This window comes from Tamandua tetradactyla, chromosome X (assembly GCF_023851605.1).
Source record: "Tamandua tetradactyla isolate mTamTet1 chromosome X, mTamTet1.pri, whole genome shotgun sequence".
Taxonomy (NCBI): domain Eukaryota; kingdom Metazoa; phylum Chordata; class Mammalia; order Pilosa; family Myrmecophagidae; genus Tamandua; species Tamandua tetradactyla.
In genome coordinates, this window is record NC_135353.1 from 53,788,098 (window position 1) to 53,805,385 (window position 17,288).

At 33.1% G+C, this 17,288-nt stretch overlaps 1 protein-coding gene and 1 non-coding gene across 3 annotated transcripts in view; both read left to right on the top strand.

Moving 5' to 3' along the window:
* Positions 1-17,288, top strand: part of LRCH2 (leucine rich repeats and calponin homology domain containing 2) — a 194,514-nt gene that overhangs the window by 153,553 nt on the left and 23,673 nt on the right. Inside the window, exons 15-20 of one of the 2 annotated variants that reach the window (XM_077146764.1) lie at positions 3,300-3,344; positions 6,737-6,787; positions 9,230-9,287; positions 10,039-10,151; positions 10,334-10,471; positions 10,622-10,699. In XM_077146764.1, coding sequence (XP_077002879.1) covers positions 3,300-3,344; positions 6,737-6,787; positions 9,230-9,287; positions 10,039-10,151; positions 10,334-10,471; positions 10,622-10,699 — 483 coding nt within the window. The remainder of the gene's footprint in view (positions 1-3,299; positions 3,345-6,736; positions 6,788-9,229; positions 9,288-10,038; positions 10,152-10,333; positions 10,472-10,621; positions 10,700-17,288) is intronic. The other variant, XM_077146765.1, reaches the window with a different exon arrangement.
* LOC143672373 (small nucleolar RNA SNORA35) lies at positions 7,136-7,266 on the top strand. Its single transcript, XR_013169826.1, has one exon. It is a non-coding gene; the product is annotated as a small nucleolar RNA SNORA35 (small nucleolar RNA).

Below are 17,288 nucleotides of genomic sequence, written 5' to 3' on the forward strand. Positions count from 1 at the left end.
TACAGTAATGCAAAATCAGTATTGTCTTTCTAAGTTTTCATGTGTAATGAATATTTTTAATTAGTATAGTAGTTGAGTAACATTGATACATGTCCCATTATCTGAGTTCTTGAATACATCATCCTGTTTCTTTGCTTTATCAGTTATCCTTTACCTCTTTTATGTCTTTTCTCTATTTTCACCTTATAAATGTACTCAGACATTTATCATTAAACTTGATTGTCCTCTCATCTGTTGCCTTATTTATCTCTTTGCTTTCTTTCAGGGACAAACTTGCCATTTCTAAGTCTTCAGTTTCTGCTTGTTTCTTAACCCACAGCATTCATTTCCATTTCTTCATGAATTTAGTCCCTCATTAAAGGTTACATGTACCTCCTAAAGGCAAAAGCCACTTTAGTATTTGACAATGATGATTGCATCTTTATTCTAGAAACTGCTTTCTTGGCTTCCACCTGATTTTTCTTTCCTGGTTCTTTTGTAATCTATTTGATGCCCTTGCCTAACTTTTCTTATGATTTTTCTTCTTGAATGTATGTGCTTCTGTTTGCTTACTATAAAAGCTCTCTGGAGATTTCATGTCTCTAGATAGATACCTCTTATATTCTGCTTAGTCTAAATTTCTAAGTAAATTTAGTTTTAATTTAAAACTAAATCTTTATCAAAGGACACTATTAAACTTTGTTCTTCTGATCTTTAGACTTGTGTTTCTGATTGGTTGTAGGCCCTACATACATGTACTTGCTTCTCTCTAGTCTGTGAATTAATAGTAGCAATATCCATCCATCTAAGCTGTATTCCTTGGTTCTCCTTGATTCTTTCCCTCTCTTCTTTTTTTTTTTAAACATTGGCAGGCACCGGGAATCGAACCCGGGTCCTCGGGCTTGGCAGGCAAGCATTCTTACCTGCTGAGCCACCGTGACCCGCCCACCTCTCTTCTTTTCTTCATCTGATTTGGTCACCAGCTTTGTTAATTACACATCCTTTCTCTTAATTCATCACCTCTCCTCTGTCTCCACTACCCTTTGTTAAAATCCTAGTAATTTCTTGTCTGGGCAATTTTAATAGCTTCTTAATGGCACCCTTAGTCTAGATTCATAGTCTTTTGCAAAATTCTCTACTTAAATTTCTTTATTGGTTCCCCGTTACCAACAGGGTAAAGTTTGGACTTTGAAATTCTTCATGAGACATCCCTTACCTACTTCTCCTGTTTCATCACCTGTCACACTTCACGGTCCTCGCTAGCGGCATTAAATTATTCATTTTGTTCTGCACGGGTTGTGCTCTTTTATTCCATTGTGCTTTTCTCTTCTTGGAATGCACATTAGTTAGTTTATTGACAAATTCCTACTAATCATTCATGATTTAGAGATAGAAGTATAGCATAGTGGTTAAGAGCATGAATTCCTAGAATCAAGTTACTTGCATTCCAGTCGAACTTGGATACTTACTAACTATGTGACTTTGGTAAATTGCCTAACCTTTCTGGGCTTTTTTTTTCCTTTTAATTTAAAAATAAGTCTGATACCTTCTCTGAAAAAGTGCTTATTCAAGGCTTTTGCCCATTTTTTAAAGCAGTTTTATTCATGCACCATGCAATCCATCCAAATTGTACAATCAGCGTCTCTTGGTATAATCACAGAATGGTATGTTCGACACCACAGTCAATTTGAGAATGTTCTTATTGCTCCAGAAAGAAAAATCTCATGTCCCTTATACCCCCCTATTATTGACATTTAGCATTGGTACAGTGCCTTTGTTGCAATTGGTGAAACAATATTACAATATTACTGTTAACTATAGTCCATAATTTGCATTAGTTGTATTTTTTCTTATCTTTTTTTTGGTCCATTTTAAAATTGGATTATTTGCATGTTTGTTGTTGAGTTGTAGCAGTTCTTTATATTCTGTGTTTTAAACCCATATCAGATAAATCATTCATAATTATTTGTTCCCACTCTGTAGCTTTTCTTTTCACTTTTTTAATAGTGTCCTTTGAGAAACAAAAGTTTTAAATTTTGACATGTCCATTTTATCTGTTTTTTTTTTTTTGATTTGTTGCTTGTGCTTTTTGTGTCATATCTAAGAAATTACTGTGAAATCCAAGGTAATAGAGATTCCTCCCTGTGTTTTCTTCTAGGGGTGTTGTGATTTTAGTCAGTGGCTATCTGGAATACTGGGGAAAACGCATATTAAGGCTATGTCTGGGATTGACTGGAAAGTGCACCTTATTAGATTATTGATAGTTGTGCTGAATTACATATGCCTTGCACATGTAATCCCTAATACAGCTCATTCACTAATTTGTAGTTGGTATATCAAGAAGGTTATATATATTTTCCAAGGGTTATGGAAGATAAAGCTGCATAAGTAAAAGGAGCCATTAAATAGAACCTTGAGAGCAGGCAGAGAAAATTGAACATAATAAAAATGATAGGTTTTCAATAGGAGGGTTATAAATTGCAAGTAATGTTTTGAGAAGTTTAATCTGCAAATGATAAGCAGAATCATTTGGCATGAGGAAGAACCGGAAGTAAGATTTCCAGTGATTGTCAAATATATTTGCTTGATTCTAAGAAGCATTTTTTCACATATTAGCGTTTTTGATACAAAACTTCTTACCTCTATGCCTTAGTATAAAGTTAGAATGATAATAGTATTTATCTTATAAGATTGTTATAAAGATTAAGTGGGTTAATAAATATAGGACTCTTCAATGTATGCCAGGCATATAGTAAGCATTAGCATAAGTATTAGCTATTATCATTATTACTGTTTTTGTTCAGTCAATATATATATTTAATGTAGTGTTTCTTTTTGTTTTAACCCCAAATCAGTAGTTTCTTAGTAATGATGATATGTTAGAATGGAGAGAATACACATGTGAGAATATAGGTGTGAGGTAATGCGGTCCTAGGATAAGATAGTAGTTGTGAGTATTCAGAAGAAATGAATCCGTGAGACACTACAAAAAAACTGACTTGATGATATACTGAATATTGTGAATTAAGAAAAAGGAGAAATTTAAGACTACCCACAGATTTCAAACCTTAATAAGTGGGAAATGTGGTTAACTTAGGAGGGAAATATTACTTGATATATGTAAAGTATTTGGTACAGTGCTTTGCACATTGAAAACACTATTCTGTAAGTGTTAGCTGTTGGTAATAGGACTATTTAAAATGGTTTTGTACATAAATTTAGTGTCAGATAACTTCATTAAGGTACCAAATAAAATCACATATAATTTACTAGTAGAGAATTCATAAGTTAAAAATACATGTGTTTTAAATATTTTTCAGTATAAATCATCAAGGAAGAATTCAAGTGGCAATGAAAATGATGAGGTAAGAAAAGAGCATTCTATCAGCAGTTACTGGAAATATTTACTTTTCATAGTAGTTAGCTCAATCAGGATAAAATTCATCTCTTAGTTTCTTTGCCATTAATTTAATGCATGAGTCTCCAATAATAAAAACTTTGTACATCATCATATAATTTAAACATGTAATTTCATAATGTCATTTAGAACAAAATTTCTAATAGATCAGTTTTATAATCTTATTATCATTCATCTTGTACCTAGAATCCATGAATTTATCTTCATTACAATTGACCATTTTTTACCTTCCTAAATCAATCTGGTGACCAATTGAGACTTTTTTTTTAGAAACTTAGAATTCTCTTTCCATAAATTCTGTACACTTATTCAGAATTTAAAATTAGATTTCTACAGTTTCTGTACTACCGTAATTTTTTCTGCCATGCTATTTTAAGCTATGCAGCATTCTAGTATTATTAAAATGATACATTATCATCACCGTGAATACTTAAGCTTTGTGTATTTTTGATTGGGGAGATTGGTAGTTAATTTGATATTGGGTGCTTGACACTGTTTCTGAAAACTCCTTTATTTTTAGGGAAAGGAATCTCACAGGGAAAAATAAAGAATAAAGCCAGATGATTTATCTTTCCCCAGCCTACAGACCCATTTTCTCTCCATAGCCTCTAGTAGTATTTACTGGGATAAATGAAATGATAGGCAGTTATGCCAATAGTGGTCATCTATTTCGTTAATATCTATGACTAAGTCTGAATGACATGTTTTGTGTGGGCATGTTTGTTCTTATTTACATGTAAGTAAACGCAGTCAATTCCTGCACACCTATTCTCCATTGCACCTACTCCACAAAATCTCAGCTTGTCCTTTAAATATTGTTGTTGCCTAGGGCATGGACCACTGCATGGTGTCTTGAATGGTTTCATCAGGTCTCAAGGCTTCAATGAACAACACTTCTGTATCTGTTGATGCCTCTCAGATTGTATCTCTAGTCCAAACTTCTTCCCTGACCTTCAGGCCTTTCTGATCTTCTAACCTTGTCTTTATTTGCAGCACATTCTACTGATATATCCCATAACCCACTAGGGCTCACTATATTCAAAACTTAGCTTTGATCTTTATTTCTAACCCTAATTTTTCAGTAGTATCTAATATTTGGTGCATTGCTTCTCAGCTTTGCTGCAGATTGTAATCATCTGGTGTGCTTTAAAGAATACTGATATGGCAGTTTCGCCCTTGACATACTCTAATTGGCATGTGGTATGATGTGTCATGGGCAGTGAGATTTTTTAAGTTTCCCGTGTAAGTTTCATGTGCATCCAAAGTTGAGATCTACTGAGTTATTGGCTTCTCACCATTCACCATTCAGTTAAAGCAGGGGTTGGCAAACCGTGGATCATAGGCCAAATCTTGCTCATCACCTAAAACTTTTGTACTCGTTTGCCTGTGACTGCTGTTGCACTATAAAAGCAGATTTAAATAGTTGCCACAGAGATCTTTTGGCCCACAAAGCCTAAAATATTTACTATCTGGCACTTTACAGAAAAGTTTGCCCGTCTATGAGCTAAATGTTCACCATGACCCTTCTCATTTCCCTTTTATTCCTGCCCATCTCATCTAATCAGTTGTCAAGATCTAGTATTTTTCAACTCAGATATCTTGAATCCATTCCCCCTTTCATCTCTATTATTTCTGTTTTGCTACAGACCATCATCATTTCTTTGCCTGCATACTGTAATAGCTTTTTGCTCCTTTCCCTTCCTGCAATCTAGTCTCCTGACTGTAGCCAGAATGATTGTTTCAAAGAACACAAATATGATCAGATCATTCCCTTGCTTTGAAACTTTCAATGTTTCCCCATTACTTAGAGTGTAAATTCTAGGCCTTTCTCCATAAGGCCTTGTTTGCCATCTCAGCCTCATCACACAACTTGCCCATCCTTTCACTTTACCCTTCAGCAACACAGAACTGCCCAAAAGTTTTCTGCACTTATCCTTCTATTTATTGCTTCTGTACCTTTGTCTTCTTGTCCCTGGTAAACACCTACTGAACCTTTATAGGTTAAATCAGTTTTTACTTTTTCAGGGAACCATCCATAACTTCCTTTCTCTATCATTCCCTCCATTCCTCCAAATGCCCCTTATCTGTGCCTCACAATATACCATTCATAGCTCTGTCATTATACTGAGAATGTTGTATTACCTTTATATATGTATTTATTTTGCCCCAGACTAAAATATCCTTTAATGGATAATAGTTTACTAAACTTCATTACTTGTTGTGTCCAGCACACCACCTAAAATGTAGTAGGTAGTCAGTGAGCACTTGTGAAATAAATGAATAAATGCCCTCTTTAGTATGTATATCCAAAGGTAACTGTCAAGATTTTTGTATTTTGTAGTAGGCAATACATTAGTCATGGTTTTGGGCCATTTAACATTATTTTAATGCAATCAAATTCTTTATAAATTTTTTCTAAGCCTATTTTGGATATACACGTAATTTTCCAGGTTAAAGTTTTTAGTTCGGGTGATGGAATTTTTTGCCTGTCTCCATATATATCTGTATTAGTCAGGGTTCTCCAGTGAATCAGAACCTATAGGAGATACATACATATATAATATGTAAATATTATGAAATTTATTATAGGAATTGGCTCACATAACTGAGTATGGACAAGTCCAAATTTTGTAGGGCAGGCTGCAAGCTGGAAATTCTGAAGGATGTTTACAATGAATTACCCAGGAGAATCTGGCAGGCTGAGGTAGAGATGAAAATCTTTTCATCTGATTGCTGAAATTATCACTTCTCCTTTTAAAGCTTTGAACTGATTGGATCACACTTCTCACATTGTTGATGGCAACCTTCTTAGTTGAAAGTAGATGTAATCAGTCGTAGATGCAATGAACTTATTGATGATCTAAATCCACAAAATATACTCACAGTAACAATCAGGCCAGTGCTTGCTTAACCAAACAACTGGATACCATAGCCTATCCAGGTTGATACATGAATGTAACCATCACAACATCATTGTTATTTCCCATCAGAAATTAACATTAACACATGGAACCTTTTTAAAGAAATATGAAAAGATTTTTCATTTGTGGGAAAGGAATTAAATTATAGGAAAATATTCCATATGAATGGATCAGTACTTCTGAAACTTTAGTGCTTACCAGTCATTGGGAATTCTTATTGAAAGGCAGATTCTGATTCACTAGGTCTTTGGTAGGGCTTTAAATTTTGCATTTCTAACAAGTTTCCTGGGGGTGCTGATCCTGCTGGTTCACAGACCTCAATTTGAGTAGCAAGGAGCTAAATGGTATTCCTTTTATATGGTTAAATCATCATTCATATTTTAATTTCATCTTTCATCTTTTTATTTTTATATTTTAGCAAGACAGTGATAATGCTAATATGTCACCACAATCTCCAGTATCATCTGAGGTACAAGTTCTGTTTTTATATGTGTATATATATGTTTCTTCCTAGCCTCTTCTCTGTAACCTCATCTCCTTTTTTGCAATGTAATTTATTTAACCATATTTTAAAATCCATGGTAGGTTAGTTTGTGCAAGCCTTCTATCATATAAAAATTCGAAGAACATGAACTTTTATACAATATTCATAAAAATATCACTTGTTTATGAATTACTTAAATTGGAAAATGCCCATCAATCACAGAAAAGAATTCAGCTTATAAAAAGTTTGCATGTTTTGTAATTCATCCATATTTTGAAATAAATGATGGATTTTGACCACAGTTTTTAAAATTTAAATTTTAAAATAGTACTTCAGCATTGTACAATGGCCTTTGGTTTTTTTTTTGTAACCAATTAGGTCTGAAAGCAATGCGAAAGAAATTTCCTTTTTCCACGAGAAACATCCCTGCAGTGGGTTGTTCCTATCGACAGGAGGGTACACATTTCCTGGTAACATACACCTAAGGGCAGGGACATGGGGAGAAGTGTTATGTGAAAATTACATTTTGTGAAATCTCAACCAAATGCTCTGGTGGTTTGAATAGCTAATACTTCTAATTTAGTTAAAACTGATTGTTTTTAAGCAAGATAATTTTCTTTTTTTAATGGCAATGTTACAAGTGAGTTAACAAGCAATAATAGTTACAATAGCAATAAATCTGCGGTAGTCAGTGGTTATAGTTCCCTCTTATTTTTGTTCATTCCTCAATCTTAAGCAAGAGATAAATTTTAAACATTCAAACGATATCTTTCCTACTTCAGATTATCTTATTTAGTATTCTAAAAGTATTTTGGCATTCATAATTAAGTGATTATGCATATTTTGGTGAACTCACAACTTCTTCTGAATGATTTAATGGTTCAGATTCACTTATAATTTTAATTAAGTAGATAATGTTTCATTATATTTAGGTGGTATCACTTTTTAAAAAAAAAGCCAAGATTGTCTGTTGTTTTGGGTGGGTTGTCTTAGTTAATATTATTATAAAACTTTGAAATGGATTTGGACATTAGTTTGATAAACATGTGACTAAATTGTTTTTATAGTAGGTAAATGGTATGATATACTCAAAATAATTTAAATTATAATATCTTAAAATTAGTCTTTTTCCATGCTTTTATAAATTCTTCCTTTTACGTTGTTATGACAAATGTAAGTGCATAAGTGGTTAGTTTTTTGCCTAGCTGTTATTATTTGGTTATCTGTGTTCATAGGGGAGTGTACTGGTGCTAATTTTCTGAAGTAAATAACATTGTATTTATAAAACATTTTTCCTTGCATTTGAATAAGTGAAATTTTAGACTAGGAATTCATAATGCTTTAACCAAAATGATGAAGGCAAATCTGATACTTGTAGATGGATAGGGTGGTAAGCATGAATTTTGGTAGCTGAACTAATGCTCAGCTTGAACTCTCTATCATGTTAGCAGAAGATTCAGAGAATCAACAGAATTATTTCTGCCTCAGTTTCATCTGTGAAAGGAAAATGGTGAAAGCAGTTAGCACAGTGTTTTACAATTAACAACATGTTTGTTCATATATTTTAACCTAAAATCAGTCCTCTGAGCTAGGTGTCATCCTCATCATTTTACAGCTGAAGAGACTGATAACTTTCCCAAAGACATCTGTTAGTAAATGACATAGAAGTGACTGAAGTCCAGACCCTACCTACTTCACAGAATTGTTGCGAAGATGAAATAAAATGCATCTAAGATTACATTTTTTTGCCACGTTACAGTTTCAAAGTGCTTTAATTTAATTTAGCTTATTTAATCTTCACAGTAACCCAGTTTTAAAGATGAAGAAACAGTTACAGAAAAATTAAATGTTTTGTCCAAGACTTAAACCTAAGCTTCCTGAATCTAGGTTCAGGGTTTTTTTTTTAATATACCACAGTTCTTTCCATAGCCCACTACTCTGTTTAAAAGCACTTTGAAATGGTGTGCAATCAAATAGAAGAGGTAATAAGTCATCATCTGTCACTCTGCAGCCTCTATTAGTTTAATATGTGGGTTTGCCTCAGATTGTTTAGTCCAAAGTAGATACTGCATGAATGTTGCCAAATTCACTTTCCTTTTCTTTGAGGCTTACATTTTTTAAAGAGACTTTAACTTGTTTCTTCTTTCAAAAATAATACCTATTTATTTTATACACATATCAGTAATCATTTTATTTTAAATTTCTTTATTTTATTAGAGATAAGAACTTAAAGGCCTACATAGGTTGATTGGCAAATATTTATTCACCTTTTAAAATAGAAATGTATTAACTTGAATCATAATGCACATTACCTTTCTTTATTCCACTAATTATAGGAAAATAAGTATATCTCAAAATTGGCATCGATATGAATTACTGCCTTTATTGTTTGAAAGAAAAGAGGTTTTACTTGTTTTATGTTTTTAGGAATATGACAGAACTGATGGTTTTTCACACGGTCCCTTTGGTTTGAAGCCTAGATCAGGTAACTGTATATTCTGTAAATAAAACGTACTGCTTATCTATGAAACTAGAGTTTCCCAGTTAAATGGGCTTGATACCGTAGTTTTAAGTACACGTAGATTCTTTCCCCTCTCCTAAAAGTAATTTTTTCTTAACCTTATTTGTCTTTCCGATTCCCATTCCCCATTTCTTTCCTCCTCTTTACCTTCAAGCTCCTGAAACCTCAGCTTTTTGCTTTAGATATACTGCAGTCTTATTTCTACTCTACTGTAACTGCTCTTAGAATGACCACTCTGCCAGCAGACCAAACACTGTTTGAAATTATAGCACTCCATTATATTGTGGTTTTAAAAAGGGATCTTTTCGCATTTGGCAAGCCCAAAAGAAAATGGATCCATGTTACTTGGCAAGGTATTGAATTATAATTTTTATTCCTGAATAACTGTATTGACCTTCAAGAATAATTTCCTTTTTAAAAAAAGGAATTATGTTCAGTAATCATTTTTAATATGGCTTGTAAATTTCAGCTAACATTTAAATAAGAAAATGTATAGGTGGTAGAAATTGTTACACTTGTGTTCCCTGTTGCTTTTAATTATGCAGATAAGTAGAGTTCAAATATATTCTGTAAAATTGTTTTAGAATGTATTAATAAGTAATAGCATTTTATAGCAGTTTTGTACTGATCCTTTTTATAATGTGTCTTTCGCCACATCGATGGTTGCTCCTTCCTATTAGCTTTTTAATAAGTTAGGAAATTTCTGTTTTTATAGCTTTTAGCCGCTCGTCTCGCCAGGAATATGGGGCAGCAGATCCTGGATTTACAATGAGAAGAAAGATGGAGCACTTACGGGAAGAACGAGAGCAAATACGACAACTTCGCAGTGTAAGTCAGATTGACCTTTCAGATCTGTTTGCAGAAATTGTTTAATTTGGAAAATTAATAAGGTATATGAATCTTATTTTCAATGCTCTTTAAAATGTTTGCATTATTTAGTGGTTAGTAATATAAATATATAACGTTTATTCAGATAAAATATCTGTGATTTATACCTATTTTCTTTATAGAATCTTGAATCCAGGTTAAAAGTAATTTTGCCTGATGATATTGGAGCTGCACTGATGGATGGGGTTGTTCTTTGTCATTTAGCCAATCATATAAGGCCACGTTCTGTAGCTAGTATTCATGTACCATCACCAGCTGTGGTAAGTTTTGTGTACAATATATAAGTTCCCTAAAGGAAAATATAGCTTCTTAAAACTACCTTTAGATAGTATACCTCAATAAATTCAATTTTCAGTTTTGATTAATCTCTGTATTAATGCCTAAAAATCATTTTTTTTCTTACTTTACAGCCTAAATTGAGCATGGCTAAATGTCGAAGAAATGTAGAAAATTTTCTTGATGCCTGTAAAAAGTTGGGTGTCTCCCAGGTAATTGAGACTTATCTAACAAAATGATCATTATAATATTAATTTTTTATGCATGCAAACTGGGGTTCTTCACAATAGGAATCAATAATGATGCTTTCTGTACACAAAAATGAGTATCTTCTTTTGACATCTTATACTAAGTACCAGCGTTAACTGCAGGAGCTATCTAGTGAATGTTTATAAGCTGCTTTCAATGCCATTTGTAAAAGGGTTTAGTAATCATGCATATCATTAACTAAACATAGCTCTGTGGCCATATTATAACTTGGTTGTGATGCCATTACTATTATTCTTCCTGGAGGACATTTGCACTCCTTTGAAAATCCATGAGTAGATTCTGATTGAGAGGTTTGCATTCTGTGTGAACAGCATTTTAATATTCATTTGAATTGTCAAATTGGGAATTTTAGTAACATTTTGATAATACTTGCACTGAACAAATTTTGCATGAAATTTGTAGGAATTGGCTTGTTGCATATAATAAGTGCAATACTGTAATGTTAAGGATTAAAGCACTATTTTAATTGTATAATAAATATATTTAATTAGCATATTGATTTCTTTGAAAACATTATAAACCTATCCTGAGCATGACTGACTCTTGAGAGGACATGGCATTATTAGAAGAATACAATTGATTGGTGCTCACTGACCTCTCTTTCGAAGAGTGTCATACTCTGGTCTACAGATTCCGCATTAACTTCTTTCCTCATGTGAATAAATATAATTTAATGTATGGACAATTTCATGAATTACTGGATAATTTGGAAACTATGTGCTATTTATTCTATTTATCTTTTCTCTATGTTTGACATGTGTTTTATAATTTTAAATTTTGAAAATTTAGTGTTCTTCCTTTTTTGTGCTCTTAATCTCTTAGTGAAAAAATAGAAGAAAAAGGGAGGTTCTTTATTAATTATAATTGCATTATATACATTTTACTGTTTTGCCATTTATGTTTTTTCTTTGTTTTTACCTTCAATTTTTTCCTCAATTCAGAAAAATTAAAATTTAGTCAATTCTTTACTCATTTAATTTTTTGTTTTCTTTAGAATTTTTTCTTTTTAAAATGGCTTTATTGAAGTATAATTGACATACAATAAAATACACTTAAATAAAGTGTACAATTTGATGTTTTGACATATATACACTCAAACACATACACTGTGAAGTCATCACCATATTCAAGAGAATAAATCCATTACCTCCCAAAATTTCCCCTTGCCTTTAGCAGTCCTTCTCTTCCCAGGAAATCACTAATTGCTTTCTATCTTTATATATTAGTTACCATATTCTGGGGTTTTATATAAATGTAGTCACATAATATGAAAGATTTTTTTTCTGGTTTCTTTCACTCAGCATAATTATTTCACAATTCATCCATGCTGTTGCATTTCTTCTTATCCTGGGTAGTATTTCATTATTTGTACATACGACAATTTGTTGATCTATTGGCCTCTAGATGGACATTTGGGTTGTTTTCAGTTTGAGGGTCTACTACACATAAGGGTTTCTATGAACATTCATGTACTTGTCTTTGTATGGCTATATGCTTTCTTTATGTGAAATGCATATATGCTTTTCATATGTGGAATGGCTACAACACATGGTTATGTATGTTTAACTTTTTAAAAAGTACAAAACTGTTTTCCAAAGTGGTTGTACCATTTTATTTTCCTACCAGGAATGTTATTAGAGTTTCAGTTCTCCTCATCTGCAATGACATTTAGTGTGGTCAGTGTTTTTAATTTTAACTGTTCTAATAGGTATTTGGTGGTTGCTATTTTGGTTTTAATTTGCATTTTCCTAAATGCTAACGATGTTGACCATCTTATTCTAACCTTTCTAGTGCTTATTCTAACCTTTCTAGTGCTTATTCTAACCTTTGTTCATTTTTAAATTGGATTATTTGTTTTCTTATGATTGAATTTGAGATTTTATGGTAAATTATGCATAAAGTCCTTTATTAAACCTGTGGTTTATAAATATAGTATCTCAGTCTGTGGATTGTCTTTTCATTCGTCTTATAGTGTCTTTCAAACAGCGTAAGTTTTAAGTTATTTGAAATTACAATTTATCATTTTTATGATGGATTGTGGTTTTGGTTTAAACTCTAAGAATTCGCATAACTTCAGGTCACAAAGATTTTCTTCAGTATTTGCTTCTGGATGTTTTCTAATTTTAGGTTTTATATTTAGATCTATGACAAATTTTGAGTTTTTTAAATATGGTGCAAAGCATGAATTAAAGTTTATCTTTTGTCAAGTCTGGAATTGGGCAAATATGTTGATTCTTTTGCATAGATATGTATTTTCATTTTCCTTAAGATACATACCCAGGAGTGGAATTGTTTGGCCGTAGGATAATACTGTGTTTAAGATTTTGAAAAACTGCCAAACTCTTTTCTAAAGTATCTGCATTATTTTACATTTACACTAACAGGATATGAGGATTTTAATTTTGCCACATCCTTGTCAACATTTGTTATTGTTTATAAAACCACATGATATCTTGTGGTTTTAATTTGCATTTCCCTTATGGCTAATGGTGTTGAGAATATTTTCATGTGCATATTGACAAGTTGTATATATTCTTTGGAAAAATGTCCATTCAAATCCTTTATCCATTGTTAGTTGGGTTATATCTTTCTTTATTATTGAGTTGTAAGAACTCTTTATTTATTCTGGATGCAAATATATATGATTTGCAAATATTTTCTCCCATTCTTTGGCTTGTGTTTTCACTTGAGGTTTTTAATTTTGATGAAGCCCCAGATATCTTTTTCCTGTAATGCTTCTGTTCTGGTGTCCTGTCTAAGGAAACATTGCCTAATCCAAGGTCAAGAAGATTTACACTTACTTTGTCATCTAAGAATTGTATGGTTTTAGCTCCTATATTTAGGTCTGTGATCCATTTTTAGTTAATTTTATGTATGGTGTGAGGCAAGAAAACAACTTTATTATTTTGCATGTGAATGTCCGGTGTTCTCAGCAGTTTGTTGAAGAAACTGTTCTTTTTCCATTGATCTGTCTTGCACCCTTTCTAAAAATCAATTGATGGTAAATATAAGACTTACTTCTGGATTCTCAATTCTGTTTCATTTATCTATATGTCTTCCTTATGCCAGTACTATGCTGTCTTCATCACTATAGCTTTGTAGAAAGTTTTGGAAATCAGTAAATGTGAGTCCTTCAAGTTTGTTTTTCTTTTTCAGGACTTTTTTTTGGCTATTCTGATACCCTCACGTTTCCATATGGATTTAGGATAAGTTTGTCAGTTTCTGCATAAAAGTCAGCTGAGGGCGGGCCATGGTGAGCACAGGCAAAGTTTTCACCTGCCATGCCAGAGACCCGCGTTCATTCCCAGTGCCTGCCCATGCAAAAAAAAAAGGCGACTGAGATTTTAATTGTGATTGTATTGGATCTGCACATCAATTTGAGGAATATTGACATCCTGACAACTTGTAGTGCTCCAACTCATGAACATAAGAGGTCATGCCATTTATTTATATCTTCCTTAATTTATTTTGACCATGCTTTCAACATATAAGCCTTGAACTTCTGTTAACTCCTGAATAGTTTATTCTCTTTTGTGCTATATAAATGGAGTTGTGTTCTTAATTTCACTTATGGATTACCAATTGCTAGTGTATAGAAATATAGATGATTTTTCTTTTATTGATCTTATATTCTACAACCTTGCGGAACTCATTTATTAGTTCCAATAGTATGTGCATATGTGTGTGTGCGTATATTTCTCAAGATTTTCTCTCGACAAGATCATGCCATCTCTGAATAGAGATAGTTTTACTTCTTCATTTTCCATTCTGGATACTTTTCATTTCTTTTTCTTGCCTAATTGCCCTGGCTAGAACTTCAAGTATAATGTTGAATGAAAGTGGTAAAAATGGGCCTTGTTGTCTTGTTCCTGATCATAGGAGAAAGCACTTGGTCTTTTACCAGAGTATTGTATTACCTGTGGGTTTTTATAGATGCCCTTTATTAGTTTGAAGAAGTTCCCTGAATTCATTTTTTTTTACATGTGGAAATCCACTTGGTCCAGCACTATTTGATAAAGAGCTGTCTTTTTTCTATTCATTTACCTTTGCATCTTTAACAAAGATCAGCTGTCCAAATATGCTTGGGCTATTTCTAGATTCTCTGTTCTGTTTCAGTTATGTTCGCTTTTTCTTTTTTCTGTCTTCACACCAGTACAATACTGCCTTTATTAATACAGATTTTGAAAACAAATAGTGATATCCCTCCAAATTTCTTCTTTTTTATAGCCACTTTATCTAATTTGGGTTTGGACTTCCATATAAATTTAGAATAAGCTTGTCAACTTCTACAAGAAATCTGATTAATTTGTTATAGAAAGTGTTGAATCTGTAGAACATCTTAGCAATAAGTGCTCTATTAAGCATATTGAGCCTTCAATTCCATGAACAAGCTATATCCCTTCATTTATTTTGTCCATTTTTAATTTCTTTCAGTGATTGTATTAGTTTGTAAGCTACCAGAATGCGATGTACCAGAAATAGAACAGCTTTTAAAAAGGGAATTTAATTAGTTACATGTTTACCGTTCTGAGACCATGAAAATGTCCAAACTAAGGTGTCCAGGGAAAGATACCTTAATTCAAGAAAGGCCAGTGTGTCTGGAACACCTTTGTCAGCTGGGAAGACATGCTGGTCCCTTGCTGGTCTCTTGCTCTTGGGCTCTGTTGCCTTCAGCCTCTGTTCCTGTGGTGGCGGGGTCCTCACTTTGCTTCTCCAGGCTGGCTTTCATTTCTTGGCTTGCCTGGGCTCTCCAGGTTCTGGCTTGCATAACATCTCATGGTGACATCTCTTGGACTCCAAGCTTCTCCAAACATCTGTGTCTCTGTTCTCCAAGTGTCGGCATCTGTGTCAACTCTCCTCTGAAGTTTCTGTTGGCTCTGTTGTTTCTGACTCTCTCCAAAATGTTTCCTCTTTTAGAAGATTCCAGTAAACTCATCAAGACTCACCTGGAATGGGTGAAGTCTCCTCTCCATCTGATCAAAAGATCACATCCATAGTGGGGTTTGTCACATCTCCATGGAGATAATCTAATCAAAAGTTCCCAACCTACAGTATTGAATCAGGATTAAAAGAAATGTCTGCTCCCACAAGAGTGGATCAGGACTAAAACATAGCTTATCTGGTGTACATAATATTTTCAAACCGGCACAGTGATGTTCACTGTATAGACCTTATACTACTCTTTTTGGATTTATCCATAACTCATATTTTTGATGCTTCTGAATATGCTGTTATTTTATTTTTATTTCAATTTCTGATTTTTTTCTACCACTATAAAGAAATGTAGTGGACTTTTTTATATTGATCTTGTATCTTACAGTCTTGTTAAACTTATTAATTCTAGTAGCTTTTTGTAAATATTATAAGATTTTCTGTATGAATGTTCATATGACCTGTGAATAAAAGCAAGTCTTCTTCCCTTCAGATCTGGATGCCTGTCATTTATTTTTCTTGCCTAAGTCCCTTGGTAAGATTCTCCACTGGGTTATTGAATAGATATGGTGAGAGGGGATATCTTTGTCCTGTTTCTTAATCCTTAGGAGAAAGCATCCAGTTTTTCACGATTAGGCATGCTTTTAGCTTCGGGTTTTTATTTTATGGAAACATCATCAGAAAATAGAGTTCCCATATACCCCACCTCAAATATGGATTTTTTTCCTATTATCAGCACTTTTAATTAGTGTGGTACATTTACTACAATTGATAAAACAATTTTATTATAATTACACTGTTATCTATAGTCTGTAGTTCACATTATAGTTCACTGTGTTGTACCGTTCTATGGTTTCTTATTTTCATGTTTATTCTAGTAACATTTATACAACCTAAGATTTCACCCCTTCACCACATACAAATATATAAATATATAATTTACTATTAATTGTAGGCACAATGTTATGCTACCATCACCACCATCCACCAACCATTACTAAAATTCTTTTTTTTTTTTTTACATGGGCAGGCACCGGGAAGCGAACCCGGGTCCTCTGGCATGGCAGACAAGCGTCCTTGCCTGCTGAGCCACCATGGCCCCCTAAAATTCTTTTATCACCCAAACAGAAACTGTACCCACTAAGCATTAACTCTCCATTCCCCACCCCCACCCTTTCCCAATAGCCTGTATTATAGAGTTCCTGACTCTGAATTTGCTTATTCTAATTATTTAGTATCAGTGATATCATACAATATTTGTGTGATTTTTTTTTTTTTTTTATATCTGGCTTATTTCGCCCAGCATGCTATCTTTGTTGTTGCATGTATCAAAACTTCATTCCTGTTTATGGCTGATTAATATTCCATTGGTGTGTGTGTGTGTGTGTGTGTGTGTGTGTGTAATATATATGTACACATATATACACCACATTTTGTTTATCCATTCATTGGTTGATGGGCATTTGGTTTTCATGTTTTGGCAATTGTGTCATTATGAACATTAGTGTGCAAATATCTGTTCAAGTCCCTACTATCAATACTTTTTGGTATAGATCTCAAATTGCCATTTCGTATGATAATTCTATACTTAACTTTTTG